The sequence below is a fragment of the Parambassis ranga genome, chromosome 2 (genome assembly GCF_900634625.1).
Source record: "Parambassis ranga chromosome 2, fParRan2.1, whole genome shotgun sequence".
Classification (NCBI taxonomy): Eukaryota; Metazoa; Chordata; class Actinopteri; family Ambassidae; genus Parambassis; species Parambassis ranga.
Genome location: NC_041023.1, coordinates 42,907,219 through 42,925,737, shown reverse-complemented (window position 1 = coordinate 42,925,737; position 18,519 = coordinate 42,907,219). Strand labels below are relative to the sequence as shown.

Sequence of the window (18,519 nt, the reverse complement as noted above, 5' to 3'; positions counted from 1 at the left end):
CAAGTTTCTCACATTATCCCCCATAAAACTCACTCACACTCCCACACAGGCGGATGCAGCGGAATTTGAATTGCACCAACATTTGATGTTTTTTGGTTCGCTACTCTTGATGCTCTGGATGTTAAAAAAAAAACAATGACTCTGAGATTTAAAGGGAAAATACGCCCACAGACCCTCCCACACTGTCATCAATCTGTGATATTCAGGACTTATTTTATAATGAAGGGCTGCCATTTATTTATTTTTTTTGGTTCCATTTCCTACATTTTCCTGAGCTGTTACAGCCCTTTCTAAAAAGCCAGCACACCTCCACCTGCAGGAATACAGTTATTTCTGCCTTTTCAAACTAACTAGCTTAAACCTCAGACATCATGTCGAGGCGCATTGTGTCCGACCTACCTCTACCTATAACATCTTCTGCCTGTCTCCAGAGAGAAGCAGCGCCCGCGCTGCTCTTCCTGTCACATTGATGCCAATTGACTGAGGTAGCTGTCCACACAGTGCAGCGAGAGCCAATTGACTCCTGACCCACCCATGCAACAAAGCACTGCCTCCCAGTGTTCCCAGAATCAATATGGCCGCTCCGCATCACAGCAGTGCCCCCCCCCCCTCAGTTCGGCTCCCCCTGCGCTGACCTTCCCAAGAACCTGAGCGCACATCGACTGAGCCCTGGTCTGTTCCTACAGTTAATGCACAATTTAAAGGCGACTGAAAAACTTCCCCACTTTTTTGTTTTTATAGCTGACTGTCTGAATATATGATACTTTTTTGAATTTTTTACTTGCTTCTCCAGCCACCATGACATATTACAGCCACTACAGAAGTGGAGTGGAACTGCTTGCTTTAAAGCTCCATTAGGCAAATTATCTGTGTAACAATGGCTTCCTTTTTGACTAAATCACACAGTGATGCTGCACTGCAGAATGTGTTTCACTGCAGGTCTGCTTTGTGTGCTCAAATGAAGTGAAAAATCAAAGCATCATTTCTGGCATTTTTAGCTTCAGTTTGTATAAAATGAGAGAACTGCATGTACTTAATTTCTGCGATAAGAGAACATGTTATTACTGATGTGCAATGTGTGTAGGTTTAAAATCACAACATTTTTGACATCTTACCGTCCATTCTTGGATAAAGCAAACTCCACTCCCTCCCTTTGGAAAGGCATCAGGCGCTGCAGGAGCTTGTGAGGAAGGCCTGACAGTTGCTGTGACCATCTTGTATCACAGTCAGAGGTCTGTAGGCCATTATCATCCATTTCCATTTAGAAAATCCTCATCACTTTTCCGGTGTCACTGGAGGAAAAATATAATTCTGGGTGTAAGCATCTAGCTTCTCTTAGTGTGTCCGTTGTTTTTAAAATGATTTGCTGTTAGTAGCACTTCTCTGCTGTGCCATGACTACCATCATTAGAAACCGGATGACTACAGCACAACAACAACAACAGCTTAACAAAACTGTTACAGTGGCCAAAAAGTAAAAGTACTCCAATTAGGTGTCATAGGCATGGATGTTATTGACGTTTATTATTATGTAACGCAGCTGAAGCATTGCTTTGAACGCTGATGTGAAGGATTGCTCTGAATTGCTGGAGAATCAGAGCAATTCAGAGCTTTGTATGCCTCTGTGTGTCAGCCTGTCACCATGGTAACAGCAGAGGAGACCTCAAAAACCACTCCTCCAACTTTGAGAGCCTGGCGTGCGGAAACGATTCGGAATTAGAAAATTCTAAATCGGAGTTTGATAGAGCAGCATCGAATGAGCGTTTTAAGATTAAAATGGAGTCTGCAGCTTGAAATTTGTAGGAGGAGATACATTTGGCAGATGACCCTCGTTGAAGGGCTCTCTCATAGATTCCCATGTTAAAAATGACACCGAAATTGCTTAATATTTGAAAAATAATAATTTTTTTGAAAATGTCCTCCTTGGCTGAAATCGGTCAATGTATGCTGAAGATACGCTGCGCCAGACAACGTACGGAAGAAGAAGATAGAAGAAGAAAGAGGGCGAAGAACAAGAGTTTGATTGCCTAGCAACGGCAATCAAACTAATAATAAGAAGAAGAAGATGAAAGAGGGTGAAGAACAATAGATTGATTGCCTAGTTATTACAGTTATTACAGACCCCTAAATCAGGCAGCTGTAGAAGTAGCATCCCTAGCTAGGGCTAGCAACAAAAACCGGAAGTAAATAAACTTTCCTTTAGAAATAAAAGCACAATTATGCTATTTATCATGAAACCAGCGCACAGAAACAAACATGGTACTTCTTATGTGTTAATATATCATATATATGGCTGTCTCTCTTCTTTGTAGCAAATGCAGTCGCTCAAACAGCATTTCTCTGTCATTATGACTCAGTCAGGAGCCACTCGAACATAAGCTACTATCGTTTTAGCAAAGCAAGATGGTATGGTTGTCTCTGTTTGTGTATGCATTGTGTGCCTACCTGCTGAAAGAGCGCAGTGAAGCCCTGCGATCAAAATGAGTTCAAACTGCGGACTGAACTCTGGTTCTATAATAGTTTCCCGGCAAATTAAGGGTACACTCGTTTTACATCACCGTAGCTCCCGCTGCACTCATGTAACACTGAGGAATCATAAGCAGCTTCCTGTTTATGGGAGCTTATTTAGTCCGAACACAACAAATAGTGTAAATAATGACATTATAGTTTAGAGATGTGGTGGGATGAGGTGACACCATTCGCGCAGCTGTAACGCAAAAACTGCGACAACACGACGTGACATATTTTCAACAGCCTGCGTGTGGAGCGTGCGGAGCTGACGCACTCTCACCCTGCCCGACTGCTGCTGCTGCCGCCGCCGCCGTCGTCGCCGCCGCCGCCGCTGCTGCTGCTACAAACACGGGCTACTTCACCGAGACTACGGCCGTGCACCAACTGTAAACCCAAAGCGGTAAGACAACACCACATATCTGGAGTGTCCTGCCCAGCAGCGAAATATAATAGTTATAATCATGTAACACAGGCTAGTTAGCAGCAAACAGCGCTATTTGCTAGCGTGTGACAGCTCAGGGCGCCGGTGTTTGGCTGCGTTCAGGAGCTAGCTAGCCAGGGTGCCAGGTAAGAGTGGTTAGCTTAGCCACGACACGACACGGTTACACGCAGCTTCTTATTCTCTCTTTACACACCTCGAGCTGAATGACTGTGTCAAAATTGTAAGCACACACACTTTAATTCGGCATTCGTCCTTAAAACCAAACTGTAGTTATTAAATGATACACGTTAATTCAATAACTTTTAGGCCTGGTTCGTCTGTGTGCCGCAAAGGACAGGGTGCACCAATGTTAGCCTGGACACAAGGTGAGCTTTTAGTCGCATTGTTGCGTACTTTAGCTAATGATTTTATTAGCCGAATTGTAGTTACACATACATAGTGTAATTTAAAGAAGGTGTATGATGTGTTAGGGTTGAAGGTTTAGCGGTACACAAGGAATATAAAATCGACAAGTTTCTAATGGACTTTGGTGCTACGGGTTTGCTATGGAGTTAGTTACGCTCCTCTTAAGGAATAATAACCACAACCATGTTTTCCCAAGCTATATAAGGAAAAAACATCCTTTGAAATATTATGAAAAAAGAATCGCCTCAGATTTATGTCAAATTAATTGTAAATATGAAGTGCAGCTTGTATTTTTCAATATTTAACATATAGTATTGTAGTCCTGCTCTGTTGCTGTTGTCAGATGATAAACGAGGGCATTAAAGCCTGACTTGAGCTGGATTTATCCTGGTTAAAGGTCATAAATCTTCCATCCAATAACTCAATTTGGAGCTTGCTTAATAGGGTGCCATAACCACCATAATTCAGATCCACCAACCCAGACAATTATCGCCTCATTGACTTGGTAGAAACGGGACAGAAATGGCAGCAAAAGCCCTGCGAGTTGCCACCAATGAGGCTGAGAATCATGATAGTATCATTTTCATTACGGTACCAGCAGAACCTGGTGGGTGGAGAGCGGATGCTGGTTAAATCCCTGCGGCTGCTGTGTGTTTTTATTATATTCTTTTTAATAGAGAGTGCAGATGATGTGTTAATCTTACAGGCTGCCATCTCTGCTGTGCAGCAACACACTCTTGATTTGTATGTTGCTGAATTATTACCATAATTAAGTGTAAACGTATGCATGAGGTTGTGCATGTGCTTAAGTGATATATTTAGCATGTTTTTCAGCAAAAAGTATTTCTCCTATGCTCTCTTATGATTGCCTGCATTCAGTAGCACGCCCCTCCAAGGCCTAAAATAAATGCTAATAATTGTTTCCTAAAACAGTTTAACCCAGTGGCTGCTCGGGCCACTGCAGCCTCTGCTCTGTTGACCATTCATTGCACGGGTTAGAGCGTATGTGGAGCTGATGACATTATCAAGATATTGAGGTTGAGGTTGCTGTGTAATAGCTTTCACCAAAGATGTGGCCCGATGACTAAATAATTCATCGCCTTCCAGGGGGAAAAAATCTCTCATTCTGATAATATTTGGTCTGGGCCATTAAATAATTCATCTACCTATCCATAAATTGTTTGTTCAATTGGTGACCTTTTCATGGGATTAAGAAAGCACAATAATAAATTCTTCAGAGACATGGCATAACGAATGGCACAATTATGAGGCAGGATCGGATCGTTTGTCGCAGCCTGGTGTTGGTTGCTAAGTGACAGCAGGAACTTTTCCGCCCACTGTGTTGGCTGTTAAAGTCTGTTTTTGTCCTTTCAGTCACTCAATCACATTATGGCAGTCTAGACTCGGGCTGCGCATAGGACCTGTTTGTGACTTCCTCTGTCTTTGACAGCCTGTCAGTCTCTTGATGATTAAAGTGCTTCATGAAGTAGATTTTTTTACGTCACTCGTGTGCAAGGAGACACAATTCATTGTCTTTAATGACATAAACAGGCAGAGTAACTACAGGAGGAGGCTCTCATTTCTGATTGTTTTTTTAATAATGGCAGATTTCTATGAGATGGAGGAGGTTAGGGGTGTGGTTTATGCATTTAAACTTTTGTTTTCTAAGCTTATTATAGATTTGCCTAAAGCGAAGCCTCTTCATGCAGTATTTTTCTTTCAGTAAAAGGTGGTGTTTCAGGTGGTGTCTTTCTCTCTGAATCAGTGGGATTAGCTGTAGCCTTGTCTTCTTGTGTGAAAAGCAGGGTGCCAGCTTTAATGGGAAGGTAGCCCGGTGAACAGCTCGGCCTCTCAGCAGCCAGCGCCTCCCCACCGACTCTCCACCTGGTCTTTGAGCACCTAGCTGGCTGCAGACATGTCGCTCCTGTCCCCTATTTTTTCCTCCTCCCTGTTTGTTGCCTTTCTTTCTCCTTCGTTTTCCTTTCACCTCCTCTGTGCTCCTGTCTTTGCCGCTCTGCCTCCCACCCTTCTGTTTTCTCCTCTTCCTCTCCTTCCATCCATCCCATGTCCCTGGCTGCCCTTTCTTCTCTCTCCTACCCCCTCCTCCATCCTAAAGCAGAGTAGCTAATGAAGAGCCCCATTTAGCCGGTGACTTTGGTTCAGTCAGCGCTCCGTAGTGCCGGCCGGCCTCGGCTGCAGTGACTGGCTGTTGAGGCTCTGACATCACACAGGGGCCAGCTGTTGATTTGGCGCTGTCTCCAAGGCTGGCTGGCTTGATGGGTTGTGGCAGGTAGACTTGTGCTCACACAGTGCTCTCCCTCCCTCCGTCCTGTACTCTCTCTCCGTCTCTCTCTCTCTCTCTCTCTTTGTGACACCCACTCCCCCTCGCCCTCTCCCTTTACACTCTCCTCTCCCCGTCTTACACTCTCACTCAGTCAAGCGAGTGTACAGGAGGCAGCAGGCAGCTGCCGAGGAGCGAGCTGGACTCCAGCCTCCTCTCCAGCAAATTGTGCCTCCTGTACAATGGAAACTAAACGGTCGCGTAGCAGAAGGGATGGAGGGCAGAGCTGCCGGGCAGGTACGTCCTGCTTCTTCCATTTAAACAGTCACTGAATATACTGTTATTTATTTTGATAATTCCCTGCATTTTTGTTTGTTATGTTATTTTTGTTGTTTTGCATTTAAGGTTTTTCTGAAGTTTCTGTCAGATTAGGTGAATGCATGTTCTTTTCAAGATCCCCTCAGCGTCAGCTTCTCTGTCTCTGTCTTTTATCATTGCATGCGCATCAAGTCAGTGAGCAAGTGTGCCGTCTTTTTTCTCCAGCTTGTTAAACTAAGCGCAACATGAGATTTGGTGTGTGCTGTCAGAGGCGTGCTGCTCACTGAGCTGAGCCAGGGCTTTCCAAATCTCCTGGCTGGTTTGCTGGGGCTGCTTCTGCTTTTCATTAGGAGGATAATTAACCAAGATCAGCCAATAAGAGGCTTCGCTCCACATTGTTCTCCAGCCAAAGCTCGTGTTGCATATCCCCTGCTTCCTCTGTTTGTTCTGCAGGTGTTGTCTGCAAATGGACTTTTAATGACTCTCACAGACTTTTCCAGTTATTTCTCGTAAGGTTTCACAGGTTAAAACTGCTGGACTTGCATGTTAGTTTTTGGTGTTTATTGTTTCTCCTCTAATTGCCTAGATTTATATTCCGTGGAAGCTCTCCTGTGGGATAGGTAATGGATTACCTACATGCTCTGCTGTGGATTTAATTTATTAATGCTGGCTGGCTGCGCCTCTGCTGCGCTGCACCACCTTATATGACCTGGAGGCAAAGCGAACAGCGCAATTAGAGCTTCATTTGTGCCTGTTTTTGTTTTTTCTGTTAATTTAGTCTGAGCTATTACAAGCTGTTCCTTAAACTGACACTGCCTTGGTCACCCTGAAATTGAGGCGAGCAGTGTATGAAAGTGATATAATTTCATAGGCTTTACCCTAATCGTTTCTGGTCCAATTATATAGCTCCCCTGCCAGAGCTTTTCTTGCTTTGCAATTAGCAGAAATGACTAGAAAATGGAAGATTAGTTACTCAGTTAAGCAAAACACTGAAATCAATTTTATTGCTGCACCATGAATTTAAGCCAGTATTAGTAACCTAATTAACTGTTTATTTGATGCCTGATTTTATTAGTCAACGTGCATGTCCGGCAGTCTTCAGAAGCTGAGTCTCTTTTTTTGTTTTTAATCTGTTTTCTAAGTCGGCAATTCATCCCACAGCCAGGGAGCATCAGGCTGCTTCTCCTCTGGTTGAGAAATCAGCCAAACATAAGGAGCAATTTTTTATCCAGATATAGCAGGCAGGTGACATAAAGCAGACATGGCATTACCTTTGTAGCCATGTCTCTGCTTTTGTCTCACAATGCTTCACTGAATAGAGCTCTGTTTAGTATTCTACATCGCTGCAGACAATATCCCAGCTGTTTGGCACTACTCCTACAGTTGTCCCTTTTATGTGACACTTGCGAAAGCTCGTCAGCAGCAATAAAGCCTGAATAATTTTTTGTCAATGCGTAATCTGCGCCTGCATGCAGAACAGTGCTACAAATCATCTGAAGATTTTCTTTGTGCTCACACAGAAACTTTGACTCCTCTCCCCATCATCTACTGAGAATAGTGCTGGGGATAGAGTAGCAGATAGAAGGAGGGATTGAGGGTCCTTCAACCCCAGTTGAGCTGGTTATATCCCAGACAAGAGCCCAGATCCACACAGAACAGAACAGAATAGAGCAGAGCGGAGGTGTGGGAGGAAAAGGTCAGCCTATACAAGAGAGAGGCAGGTGAGTGTGTGTGTGAAAGGGAAAGAAAATAAGTACGCTGGAGTGTGCTTGCTCGCCTGTTCCTGTGTGTGCGTGCCATCACTGGCAGGCTCTTATACGCCTCACAGTGATTGAGAAATTTCTCATTAGCTTGCCATCGAACATAATTGTCCGTGAGAGTGGTCCGTTAAGAGCCCGGTGTGTGATTAACTCGGCTCAGTTGATGGCCACCCCTGTGACCCCACTGTAGGTTTTTCAAGATTTAATTTTCATCAAGAATATATGTGCAGAGGAGAGTGTGTACGTGTTGTGCTCCAGGCTGTATTTGGAATAATCAGATTTTACATACATTTCGTATTTGTGACTACAATCAATTCCATGTTGCTTGTATTCCGAGCCTTCTAATTGAGCGTAACTGCATTTTAATACATTCATGAGTTTGTGTGCAGATGGGAAGATTTGATGCATCTGTGCTTTGTGTGTGAGAGAGAGAGAGAGAGAGACTGCCGATATGCCGTCAGCCGTGGCGATAAAGGCAGTGTGAAGAGGCGGTGTGACACTGAATGATGCCTGAGGGAGCCTCTTTAAGGTTGCTGCACTCTGCGGCGACTGTAATACCAATGAACCACTCCCTGCCAGCGACAGCACAAAACTGGAGGACGCAAAGGCAGGCGGAGCGCCTCTGCAAGTTCACCGCTGTGCCAGAATAATGTGTGTGTGTGTGAGCGCTTTGCAAAGCAAAGCACCTGTCAAATAGGGATGCTTCTCGGTTTGTGTGTCAAAACAGTTTTAAGGGGAGGTATGTGCATTGTGTGCACCATTAGTATTCTGTGTGTACTACATATACACACACACGTCTCGGAGTGAAGACCTGCAGCCAGCCAGCTAAGCCACGGCTGCACTGTTTCTCTAGACATAAAAACCTGGAGCGACCACTATCAGAGCAACTTTGTGTGTGTGTGTGTGAGCTCCAGGACTGAGTTACAGAGCAGGCTCCACATTTTTCCATTTCAGACATTTAGCTGGCACTCTTATTTGCAGCGGCTTGAATTGGCACCACTTTTGCTTTCATCCTGGAGCAAAGAGGGCAAAATTTAGATCCACAGCTCGAGGTGGTTCTCCTGTCACACATGAACAACCATGGAAAAAAGTGCTGGGCGCGTTAAGAAGAGATAAGCAGCGAGAAAAACAGCAAAAGGGTTCAGATAAGAGCATCTCGCAGGGAAGATACAGGTTATTCAGAGGGTAGAGGTGATTCTGTTGTGCACTCTTCTGAAGAAACAGAAATGATGATCTTTTATTATAAATCTCAGATTGTAAAAACAAATATAAAGTAGCCTTTACAGGCAGATGTGATCAAAAGCTCCACGGCATGTGTCTCCCAGGTCGTATATCATGTCAGACTGTGCCTCTGGCTCTGGGCAAAGGTGTCATGAGAGGAAAGATTATGAAGTGAGCGGGGAATCCACTTGACCTTTTTTTTTGGCTGGCATTGAGGTCACACCGAGAGCATATTGGGTGCAGCAGCCACACCTTGGCACCGTGTGGCTCAGCCACTCACTGAGATGGAGATTAGTAGCAGGGAGATGAGGAGGATGCAGAATCAGATGCTATAGAATATACAGCATTAAGTGATCTGATGGAGACCTGAGCTGGTTTATTGATTAGTTGTGGACATAAAATTAATTGGTGTCTATGTTGTTCTTTGTTGTTTGGGTGGTAGACATTTAAAGACGCAATCTTAGGCTTTAGGAAACTATAATGGCCATTCAATGCCATTCTATGACATTTATATCAGTTGAGTAATAGTGCAAACATAAATAATCATTAGCTGTAGCCCTGAGCTGATGTTTAACAGCCTCATTTGGCATCCACACCCAACTGCAGCCGTTCTAATCCAATATTGTCGAGATTTGTTGTTGTTGCTGTTTTCAGATGTCTGCCCTGTCCAGCTAGTGTTGCCCTGTACTCCAGCCAGACAGGGAATTTGCTGGAAAATACAGATTGTATGATCAGATATTTATGTGGCACCAAATGGCAGAGGATTTTGAGTGGAGAAATGCTATCTTCCCCCGCTGCTCTCTGAATTCCTAATGCTTGGTTTTTACGAGCTGGCAGGGGTGCCTTCTCCTGTTGCCTTCGCCGCACTCCCAATCTTTGTGCTCATCCATTATTTATGGCGCACAGGCACGCACAGGCTCAGAAATACACACTCAACACGCTTTTTACTTTTTGCTCCGACACACAAATATTTCAGAGTTGCTGACATCCTGACTGTTGTCAATCCACATGACCTCAGTGACAGCACTGCTCCTGACCTCTGCCCTCTCCTTCTCTCTCCAATGCACTAACCCTGTGCCTCCCTCGATTGCAGGTCAGCAGGGGTCATGAGGGTGTCGGAGGCCCCGCTCGCTGTTCAGAGAAGCTGAAGCAGACATGGCCAAAGAAGTCTCGGATGGCATCGGTAGGCTCAGCCTCAGCGACTTCACCAGCCACATCCTCCTTTGCCACAACCACCACTGGCTACGCAACAAGTACGTCCCACAGTTTTATATCTCAGAGAATGTGTTTTTTAGTCTTTGACAGAAAGTGGTGCCATTTGTCCAATCCGATGGTCTTAATGTAATGATGTAACTAAATTGGTGAAGAAGATGATAGAAATATGAGGAGTATGTGTTTATTTGAGGTAATTTATGACGTCAGATTAGATTATTTTATAGGACAAGCTAAGATTTATGACAATTTATACTCTTGTCCCTTAACTGTGTCACTCTGTAATTACAAAGCCCAAACGCTAGTTGCCGCTAGTGATGTCACCTTTTTTTCCATTTACATTATGTCCTTCAGACTGCAGTGACTTAAACTGATAGTAGTAGTAACTTTTACAGATTTCAGATTATATGCAGAGCCGTTGAGGGAGTTTTTTTTTCCAGAATTCCTTAACAGAAATGGCTTTAAAAGGCATTATAGGGAGTTGTATATATTTCAAAATGTTACATATATATGAGGAGAAATATGATGTGTGCCCATTAGAGACCAATTTGCTACTCCCTGAATTCCATAATGTAACACTGAGGACTGAATGATGATCCATATTACTTATTCAGTTGAGACATCAGGGATTTTAAACAGACACACAGTGCAATTACCTCAACCATGAGAGACTCAAAGGCATCAAAGTCTGAAGCCAAATTTAGCCCAACACTTGAGTCCCATGATAAAATGTGTGTGGGAGAATGAAGAATTCGGTGAGGGACAAAATGGCTATCCATCACAACCCCAGCTCTTGAAAATATCTGTCCAATATTGCAAATCTCAAAGAGACTTCACTCATCAAAATGTCAGGAACAGACACTAAATATTCAAAGGCGTGCACGGCACTCTAGAGTATTACGCTGTTTTTCTTCAGAATGTAAAAATAATGTAAAGCAGCAGCCGGCGTTGCTTTTGTCAAACCTCTGACAGGTCATTGAAATTCAGCTTATTCAACTCTCCAGTGCCCAGCTAAATTTTAGCTAACCTTTTAGCATTGGGTTAGCGATACATTAACCCAGCAGAGAATCTCTGCAGACCTCACTAGAAGTCAATTACTCTGTCATAGAGGAATTGGATGCCACCTTTTTTTAAAAATGTATTTTATTTATTTATTTTTTAAGTGAGCGGCTCCTGCTCGCTGTCTCAGCTCTTCTGGGATGGAGCTAAACAATCAAGTCTCAGGCAGCCACTTTGCTGCTCGGCGATCAGATAGGAAAATGACTCACTGCCGGGCAAATAGGTTGAGGCCCCCGCTGATTGGTTGAAGGCTAGAACACACACGCAGCCAGTCACGTACACACCCAAGCTAAGTGCTGTCATGTGTGGATCCAGTTTTGACGTACAAAGTGAATTTGATGAGCCCGTTTCTAATTAACCTATTAATCATAGCTCTCATGTACCAGATGTCTGCCCTCCCTTCTTTTACGGATGCGTGTATGTTACGCTGCATGGGGCCTGGCTGCATAATTAGGCCATATCAGCAGGATGAACTCACACCATGAGTTTAACACAGGGAGGTCATGGCATAACACAGATATATCCTACCTCGGACCATAGGTGCAAGGCAATTTAGGTCCCAGGATGGGCAAACGTGGGCTTCTTCAATTTTGAACATCTTCTTTTGACAGTATTTCTTCAATTTTTTCAATAAATCAAATGTAAATCGATGCCTCTTATACAGTAAGTAGGTTTCTCCACTGGATCTAAAATGTCCTGTTTTCCTCACAGGAGCAAACAATGCTCCTGCTGCGTTCGGTCCAATCATGTCCACCATGTGAAGCTGAACAGCTGCAGAGTTGTGAGGCAGCGCAGACAGGAAGCAGTGACTGATGACCACACACTGTGCTGGTGACACCGGCTGCCTCCTTTCCTCTTTTTCCTGCCTGCTACTGCATAAACCTTTGTTATTACACAGCTGTCAAACGCAGGGGTCCCTAACAACATAATTATGGCTAAATGCAACTCAGACATGCCATGTTTAACATTCTGGATTCATATTTCTGGGCAGATAAATCTGATTCAATTAAAGTGCACAAAATAAAAAGCTCAAGAACTAAATTCCAGCCTTGAATCTGTGTGTTACCTTAATATACTATCATAAAACCACCACTTACAGTCACATTCCTGTCTTTCAGGTTTTCTGTATTTGCCAGCATCTCCCTGTAAGACTTGGCAATGAGAATGTCCGATACCGTCGACACTGAAACAATGAAGGTTTCCGAGGCTGCTGACACAGTGTCACCCACAAAAGACAACGCTGCCAAATCTGAGGCCTCCGAGCAGAGCCAGAGCAACAGAGAGGAACACGGCAGCAACAATAAGAGGGACATGCAGGTAAAGACTGGAATACATGTCCACCCTCCAGCAGCAGGTCATCCAATACATACCAGCTGAACTTATAGATTGAATGATTGAGCCTTATAATGAAAGGAAGTGTCAGTTGCCGACAGTCTCATAGCAGCCTGACCAGTCCAGGAAGAAACTGAGGACACCTGACAGCCTCACCAAACATTTTCACTCTTTTATTGCACTCATTTCCATGAGAATTCACTAACAGTCAGCGTCAAAACACCATCTGCCCCGGGGATCTCCTGTCACCTGCGGCATTCAACATAAATTTCTCAGCTGCTTCAGCAAGAAAAGAATTCTTCCTGAATCCAGAAGAGTGTTATCTGCACAGACAATGCAATAATAATAATAATGCAGTTTTTTTTTCTTCTGCCTCACCACTGCTGTACCAAGTAGAAAGTAGTCCTGTCTCTTCCATGGGAGACATTAAAGCAGTGATCTACCGGGGATTCAGGACTGCTGAGATCTCTTTCAGATAAACTGCTAATTAATTAGGTCTCTGTGTCATCGCAGCATTGTGCTGTGGGACTGCAGAAAAAGTACATTTTTAAAAAAGAAAAACTGGCGCTGACTGGTTTGTACTCATAGAAAAATGGGCAGTAAAAAGTGAAATCTCCTTGAGTGTGGTCAAAAAACAAAATCCAAGAAAGGAAAATGATTGTCTCTTTGGCTGCAACCTAAAAATAGGATTCAGGCCAATCTGGCCTTGTGGTTGGAGCCAGGGAGAGCGAGGGAGTCAGGCAGGCAGATAATCGGAGCTCAAATCCTGGCTTATCTACCAACTTCCTGCGTCGATGTTACCCTGAGGAACAGAATGACACCAGCGTGGTGGGAGCCGCAGGACGAGGAGAGGTTGAGAGGGTGTAAGGAGGAGGGATTATAGCAAGGCGGAAAGGCCAGGCTGATTTTTGCGTCTCTCTCCGGCCATTTAAGACACAATGTCCACGTGTTTCCACTCAAGTAGCACTCAAGCATTGTTAGTTTAGCGCTGACTGAAGTAAAAGTTACGATAAAGTAACCATAGAAACACAGCCTCCGAATCTACAAATGTGCATGAAGGTTCTTCTGCTACCAATGAGAAAAGTATCAGGTTCTTTTTTTTAGCATGTTTACATGACACGAAAAGTTCGTTTATCTTGTAGTTACCAAAAGTGGCCACAGAGGCCGCTGTTATCTTCTTCTGAGTTTTTGTTGCCCTCCTTTCATGCTTTACCTTAAATTGACTTTGCATGTTTGCAAATGTAGGTTACGCCTCATACTACTCCTTTTTCTCTCTTAAAATAACCAAAGTTTATTTATCATTGATGGCCATGGGAAGGCCAAGACACGCTGACGGCGCTGTCACCTTTCCGCTCCTGATTTCCAGCAGTGGAAGAGGTGAAGCTAATTCTGTCGCTCTGTGTAAGGGCATTGGTTAAAGGCCTGAAATGTTAAAATAGAGGAGGTGGAGAATGGGCATAAGAAACAAGGGAGGGGGTGGTAACTTAAACAAGGGAGGAGGAGTGGTGGGGTGCAGAAAAGCATTCCAACAGAGGTAAAAGTGGGGGGAGGAAAGACCGGGTGACATTGCCACCATCTGCCTCCAGCTCTCCCGCTCCGTCCTCTGCGGCAGGACAGGTGGCTGGTGGCCGCCCTACTTCTGCTGACTTCAGCCCTTTCCCTCTCCCCCTTTCTCATTCCTTTATCTCCTGCCGGCATTGTTCATTCCCCACCGGCCCCACGCTGCTCAATTAGCTGGTGTAGCGGTGCGCTCACAGTCCCAGCTCTCTCCTCCCCCCTTCCCTCCATCACCCCTCCTCCACATCCATATTACCTGATATAGAAAAGGGGCGCGGCAGGTCACAGGCATTGGAGATGGGCGAACAGTAGCCCATTTCAATTTTTTAAAGGTGTTATTTGGCCCTGAAGCTCAATGAGGAAAAGGAGGGGTTGTCCTTTTGATTTTTAGAGGACAGGTGGAAAGGACAGAGCTGTGTGTGTGTCTGTCCGTGTGTGTGGATGCATGTTGGGATTAGGAAGCAGGTCTCCCCCCTCCTTGCCCTCCTCCGCTCCCCTATGCGTGCTACTGAGAGACCTTCTGTTTATACATACACACACAAACGCACACACAGCCACTAGCGCGTGAAGCGCAGAGGCACCGAGCTGTCTCACACACTGTTGGGTGGCCGGCCTCTCTCTGCTTTCTGCACCTCACTTCCAGCGCCTGCTTCACATGACAGCTAAATGGAGCTGGGAGCAACGCATAAAACTGACCCGAATCCCTCGCAGCCAAATGTCTGCCTTTTGTTTTTTTTTTGCAGCGTATGTGTGTGTCTATGTGAGAAGTAAAGTATGCTCTGCATAAATTAATTTCTGCTCCCAGGAAATGGTAAATGTTCATATTGTAGGTAGACGTCAATTTTACTTTTGCAGATCAATGCTGCTGATTTTTATTATTTTTTTCCCCGTGCTCTTAAATATTTCAGTTTTGCAAGAGAGAAGAGGTTGTTGGTATGAATTGTTTTGCTCCTTTGCTGAGCTTTGAGCTCACGTTAGCACAAAATGTAGGCCAGTCATATTTAATTCAAAATTCTTCACGTTGTTTTAAAGTCACAATCCTCTTCAAACGTGTGTGTGGTTTGTTTGATTTTTCTTCCCTGTGCACTTTTTTTCCTGCACCCTTCCTTTACCTATGGACAGCCTGTGAAGTACTCTAAGGTAGGGTACGCTTGACATGCATGTTGTACACAGACCTCTGTCATGTGCACTTGGATTACATTGTTTGCTTGGATGGAGTTGGTACCTGTGTCTGTCTCTATACAGTTACTCCAGTGTGTTGGGATGTGAATTATGTGAATGATGATGGAGGCTATGATGGGAATATACAGCTGGTTTGGACGTTTCTGTTGTGCTTGCTGCATTGATGTTCCCTCAGGAAACATATGAGAGTTTGGATTTTTTTTTAGTTTTATCAAGTTATTTGAGAATTTACTGCAATCACGTTAGCAGTGAAGCTCGGGCAGAGAAAGCTACGTAAGCTGAAATGTGAATTATTGAAACTCTATGATTGTGCTTGCAGGAATTGATTGTGCTCGCTGGCTGTTGTACTGTTTTTTTGGCTTGTCACTGTGATGATATTGATGCAGTTATGTGTGTGCATGGTTTTAACTGTGCCCACCTACCTCCCTCCCCACCCGTCTTAGTCCAACACCAGGCTAAAGCTTGTGCGGAGCCTGGCGGTGTGTGAAGAGTCCTTTTGCCCTATTCCTGAGCCTTCAGCTGCACCTCAGGTAAAAAACAAAAAAACAAAAAAAAAAACAGACTCTCGGAGTGTTTTTACATTAGAGATGTGCCGGTAATGAACTTGAGTGACGTCACCTTTTACCAGTCAATCAGAGACACAGGCTTTTTTTCTGTATAGCTTCTCCACCTAGCTTCCAACTTGCTATGCAAACTTCAGCTTAAACACAGTAAGGCTATAAGAGTAATGTCTACTTTACTATTTTATCTGCATTCTAGTCTTATTCCCAGAGAATTATTTTACTTATTATAAGAAATATTTGGATGTGTTTAGATCCATTGAAGGATGCAGTCTAAGAAGGCTTAGAAATTGGGGGAAAAAAAAAAAAGAACGTCTCTGAAATTGACCTGCAGTGGATTTCCTAGCTGTCGCCTAGCAACCATGACTGCTGCCGTTGATATAATTAGTCAAAATTCAGTTTTTGTTAACAAAAGGCTACATTTTCTCAGTCCTAAGCTTTTATTGAAGGGTGAATATGATTCAATAAAGCAGCAGTAGAAGTTTAAGGATCCAAATAGTATGGTGATATCACTGATACCAGCACATCCCTAATTACAACCACACTCATGAAGTGTTCTTTTTAAAGACTGCCAAATTCATCTCAGTCATCCCATCAGTGTTATGCAGGCTGTCCTCTGATGCCACAGCCCAGTGTGTAAAACCCATAAACTGCTGAAAGTGCTGACCTGGGATCAGCTCATTTACAACTGAACAGAGACCTCTGATGCATGATTAGTGGCCTTCATATGACAGCTATGATTAAATACCTGGACGTGGCCGCCTGATGAAAACATCACATCATCAAAACACAAAGTGTCAAGCTCCAGCAGGGAGGTGGCTGTTGGTTTGCTAAATCGACGCCGTATCTCCGGGCAAAGCCCCCCCCATGATCAAACTTTCTCCATTACATGCCGCTCTGCACAGCTCCTGGCATCTTTCCACACACACACACAGGTGTATCTGTCCCAGGCATTTCAGCCAGTCAGCACTGAGCTCCATAACCAGAGGGCGGTGTTATTCCCACAACAGTCTCGCATCGTCTGCACTCACACGACGTCGTGTATTACTGCCATCAATCATGTCGGGGAAATTACAATTTCCACACGTCAGCTACAGAGAGCTGTGGAGCGATCTAATTGAATACTCCTGATATTTCCCCCGCTCCTGTTATTTGCCCCGGAGTCAAGACTCCTTCTGCGGCAAACTAACCCTTGAGGGGCGAGCTAAAGCAATAAAGGAACACATTAGTGGAACAGCACCCTTATGATCATCATTGTTCACCATTTTACTGTCACATGATAAGCATTAACAAAGGGGCTATATGGATGTATAGACTGTCCGAGGCTTCCCGAAACACTACCGTCGCCCTCACATTGTCAGCTCCAATCAAAGGACGACAGTCAGGGGCCTCTGAATGCACGCCGCAGTTTTTGTTTTAGACTGACAGCACATTCATTACATATTCACAAGACCATCATTTTCACGCTGTTTTTCTTTTATCTGGAGGTAAATGGATGTCAGGAAACAAATGAGGCAGCTCGCAACAGCTGCACATCAACCAGGCTGCTTCCATGTGATGCTGAGGGTGGCATTAAGTAGCAAACATCAGCGCTCCTTGCCAGGAAAAGAAAAAAAAAAATCCCTTGGCTTTGACGCACACATACACACATGAACTCGCTGTCACTTATACAACGCACAATCCGAGACTCATTTTCGCTTTCTCCAGTCTCGCTCTGGCAATTAGTCAGTCACGTTTTTCATTAGCATATTACATTTTCACATATATTCAGAGCGACTTAAAACGCAGGAGGACGCGGCATCTCATTATCATGCTCTGCAGCTGTTACAAGGATCAAACTCGTGACCTTTCTCAGGTTATGAGCTGCTCTCCCAACGCTCTCTCATTCATTCAATTCTCTCTCACACCGACTCTCTGATGTTAGTTTTCCAGAGTTGTGTTTAATCCATTTACGATGCACTGGCAGCCTCTCTGCACTGTTCAGCGTTCCCTTTCAACCTTTGTAGAATTGCCTGAAAAGCAAATCAGATACTCCGGAGTGTGAGTGTGGATGTGTGTGGGTGGGTGAGTGAGGAAGAATGAGGTAAAGAAAGGACAGTTTTAATAGATTTCACAATAAAAAGCCACACCGGACTTCCAGCCAGATTGCAACATGTCGATTTTTGAGATTTTTTTTTAAATTTTATTTTATTACAGTTGGCAGGGGATTACAGCTAACCCCTCATTCTGTTGAATTTTTAAGCAAAGAAATGTGCTGTGTTGTTTAATTTCAGGCTCAAATTCATGTTTTATTCAGGTGGCTTAATAAAAACAAGCTAATCTGGTAGATTAATTGCCATAGTGATTTGGAATTCATGGACGCAGGCGCATTATTACTGGCGAGCAAACGGGTTTCAATGATGAGAGTTTGAGTGGGGTACAGTGGCCTCTGTTGCCTGTGCTATTCTCTAATTAACCCAGAACCTCGGGGAAGATCAGAGAATTAAATACCTAAATTAAGATCGTCATTCAGAAGAGACCGAGGTCACATTTAGTGTCATAAAATGTTGACACCATCACACTTTTGTGTGTGTGTGTCTATACTTTGGGTTAATGGTTAAACTGAAGCCAACACACACGCTAAAATGATTACACGCACAAACCTCCTGGATGAGTTTTTCAGTTATATTTTTTCTCCCTC

The 18,519-nt window shown here is 44.1% G+C and overlaps 2 protein-coding genes across 3 annotated transcripts in view; one reads left to right on the top strand and one right to left on the bottom strand.

Annotated features, from left to right (window-relative positions):
- zranb3 (zinc finger, RAN-binding domain containing 3) overlaps positions 1-2,886 on the bottom strand; it is a 40,746-nt gene extending 37,860 nt beyond the window's left edge. The window contains exons 1-2 of one of the 2 annotated variants that reach the window (XM_028430406.1): positions 2,791-2,886; positions 1,116-1,292 (exon numbers count right to left, since the gene is read on the bottom strand). In XM_028430406.1, the coding sequence (XP_028286207.1) occupies positions 1,116-1,261 (146 nt within the window). In that variant the 5' untranslated portion in view covers positions 1,262-1,292; positions 2,791-2,886. Of the gene's footprint in view, positions 1-1,115; positions 1,293-2,444; positions 2,554-2,790 lie in introns of those variants that run through there. The other variant, XM_028430397.1, reaches the window with a different exon arrangement.
- Positions 2,583-18,519, top strand: part of LOC114451618 (R3H domain-containing protein 1-like) — a 32,387-nt gene continuing 16,450 nt past the window's right edge. Inside the window, 5 exon segments of the mRNA XM_028430385.1 lie at positions 2,583-2,910; positions 10,031-10,190; positions 12,327-12,525; positions 15,220-15,237; positions 15,723-15,809. Coding sequence (XP_028286186.1) covers positions 12,367-12,525; positions 15,220-15,237; positions 15,723-15,809 — 264 coding nt within the window. The 5' untranslated portion in view covers positions 2,583-2,910; positions 10,031-10,190; positions 12,327-12,366.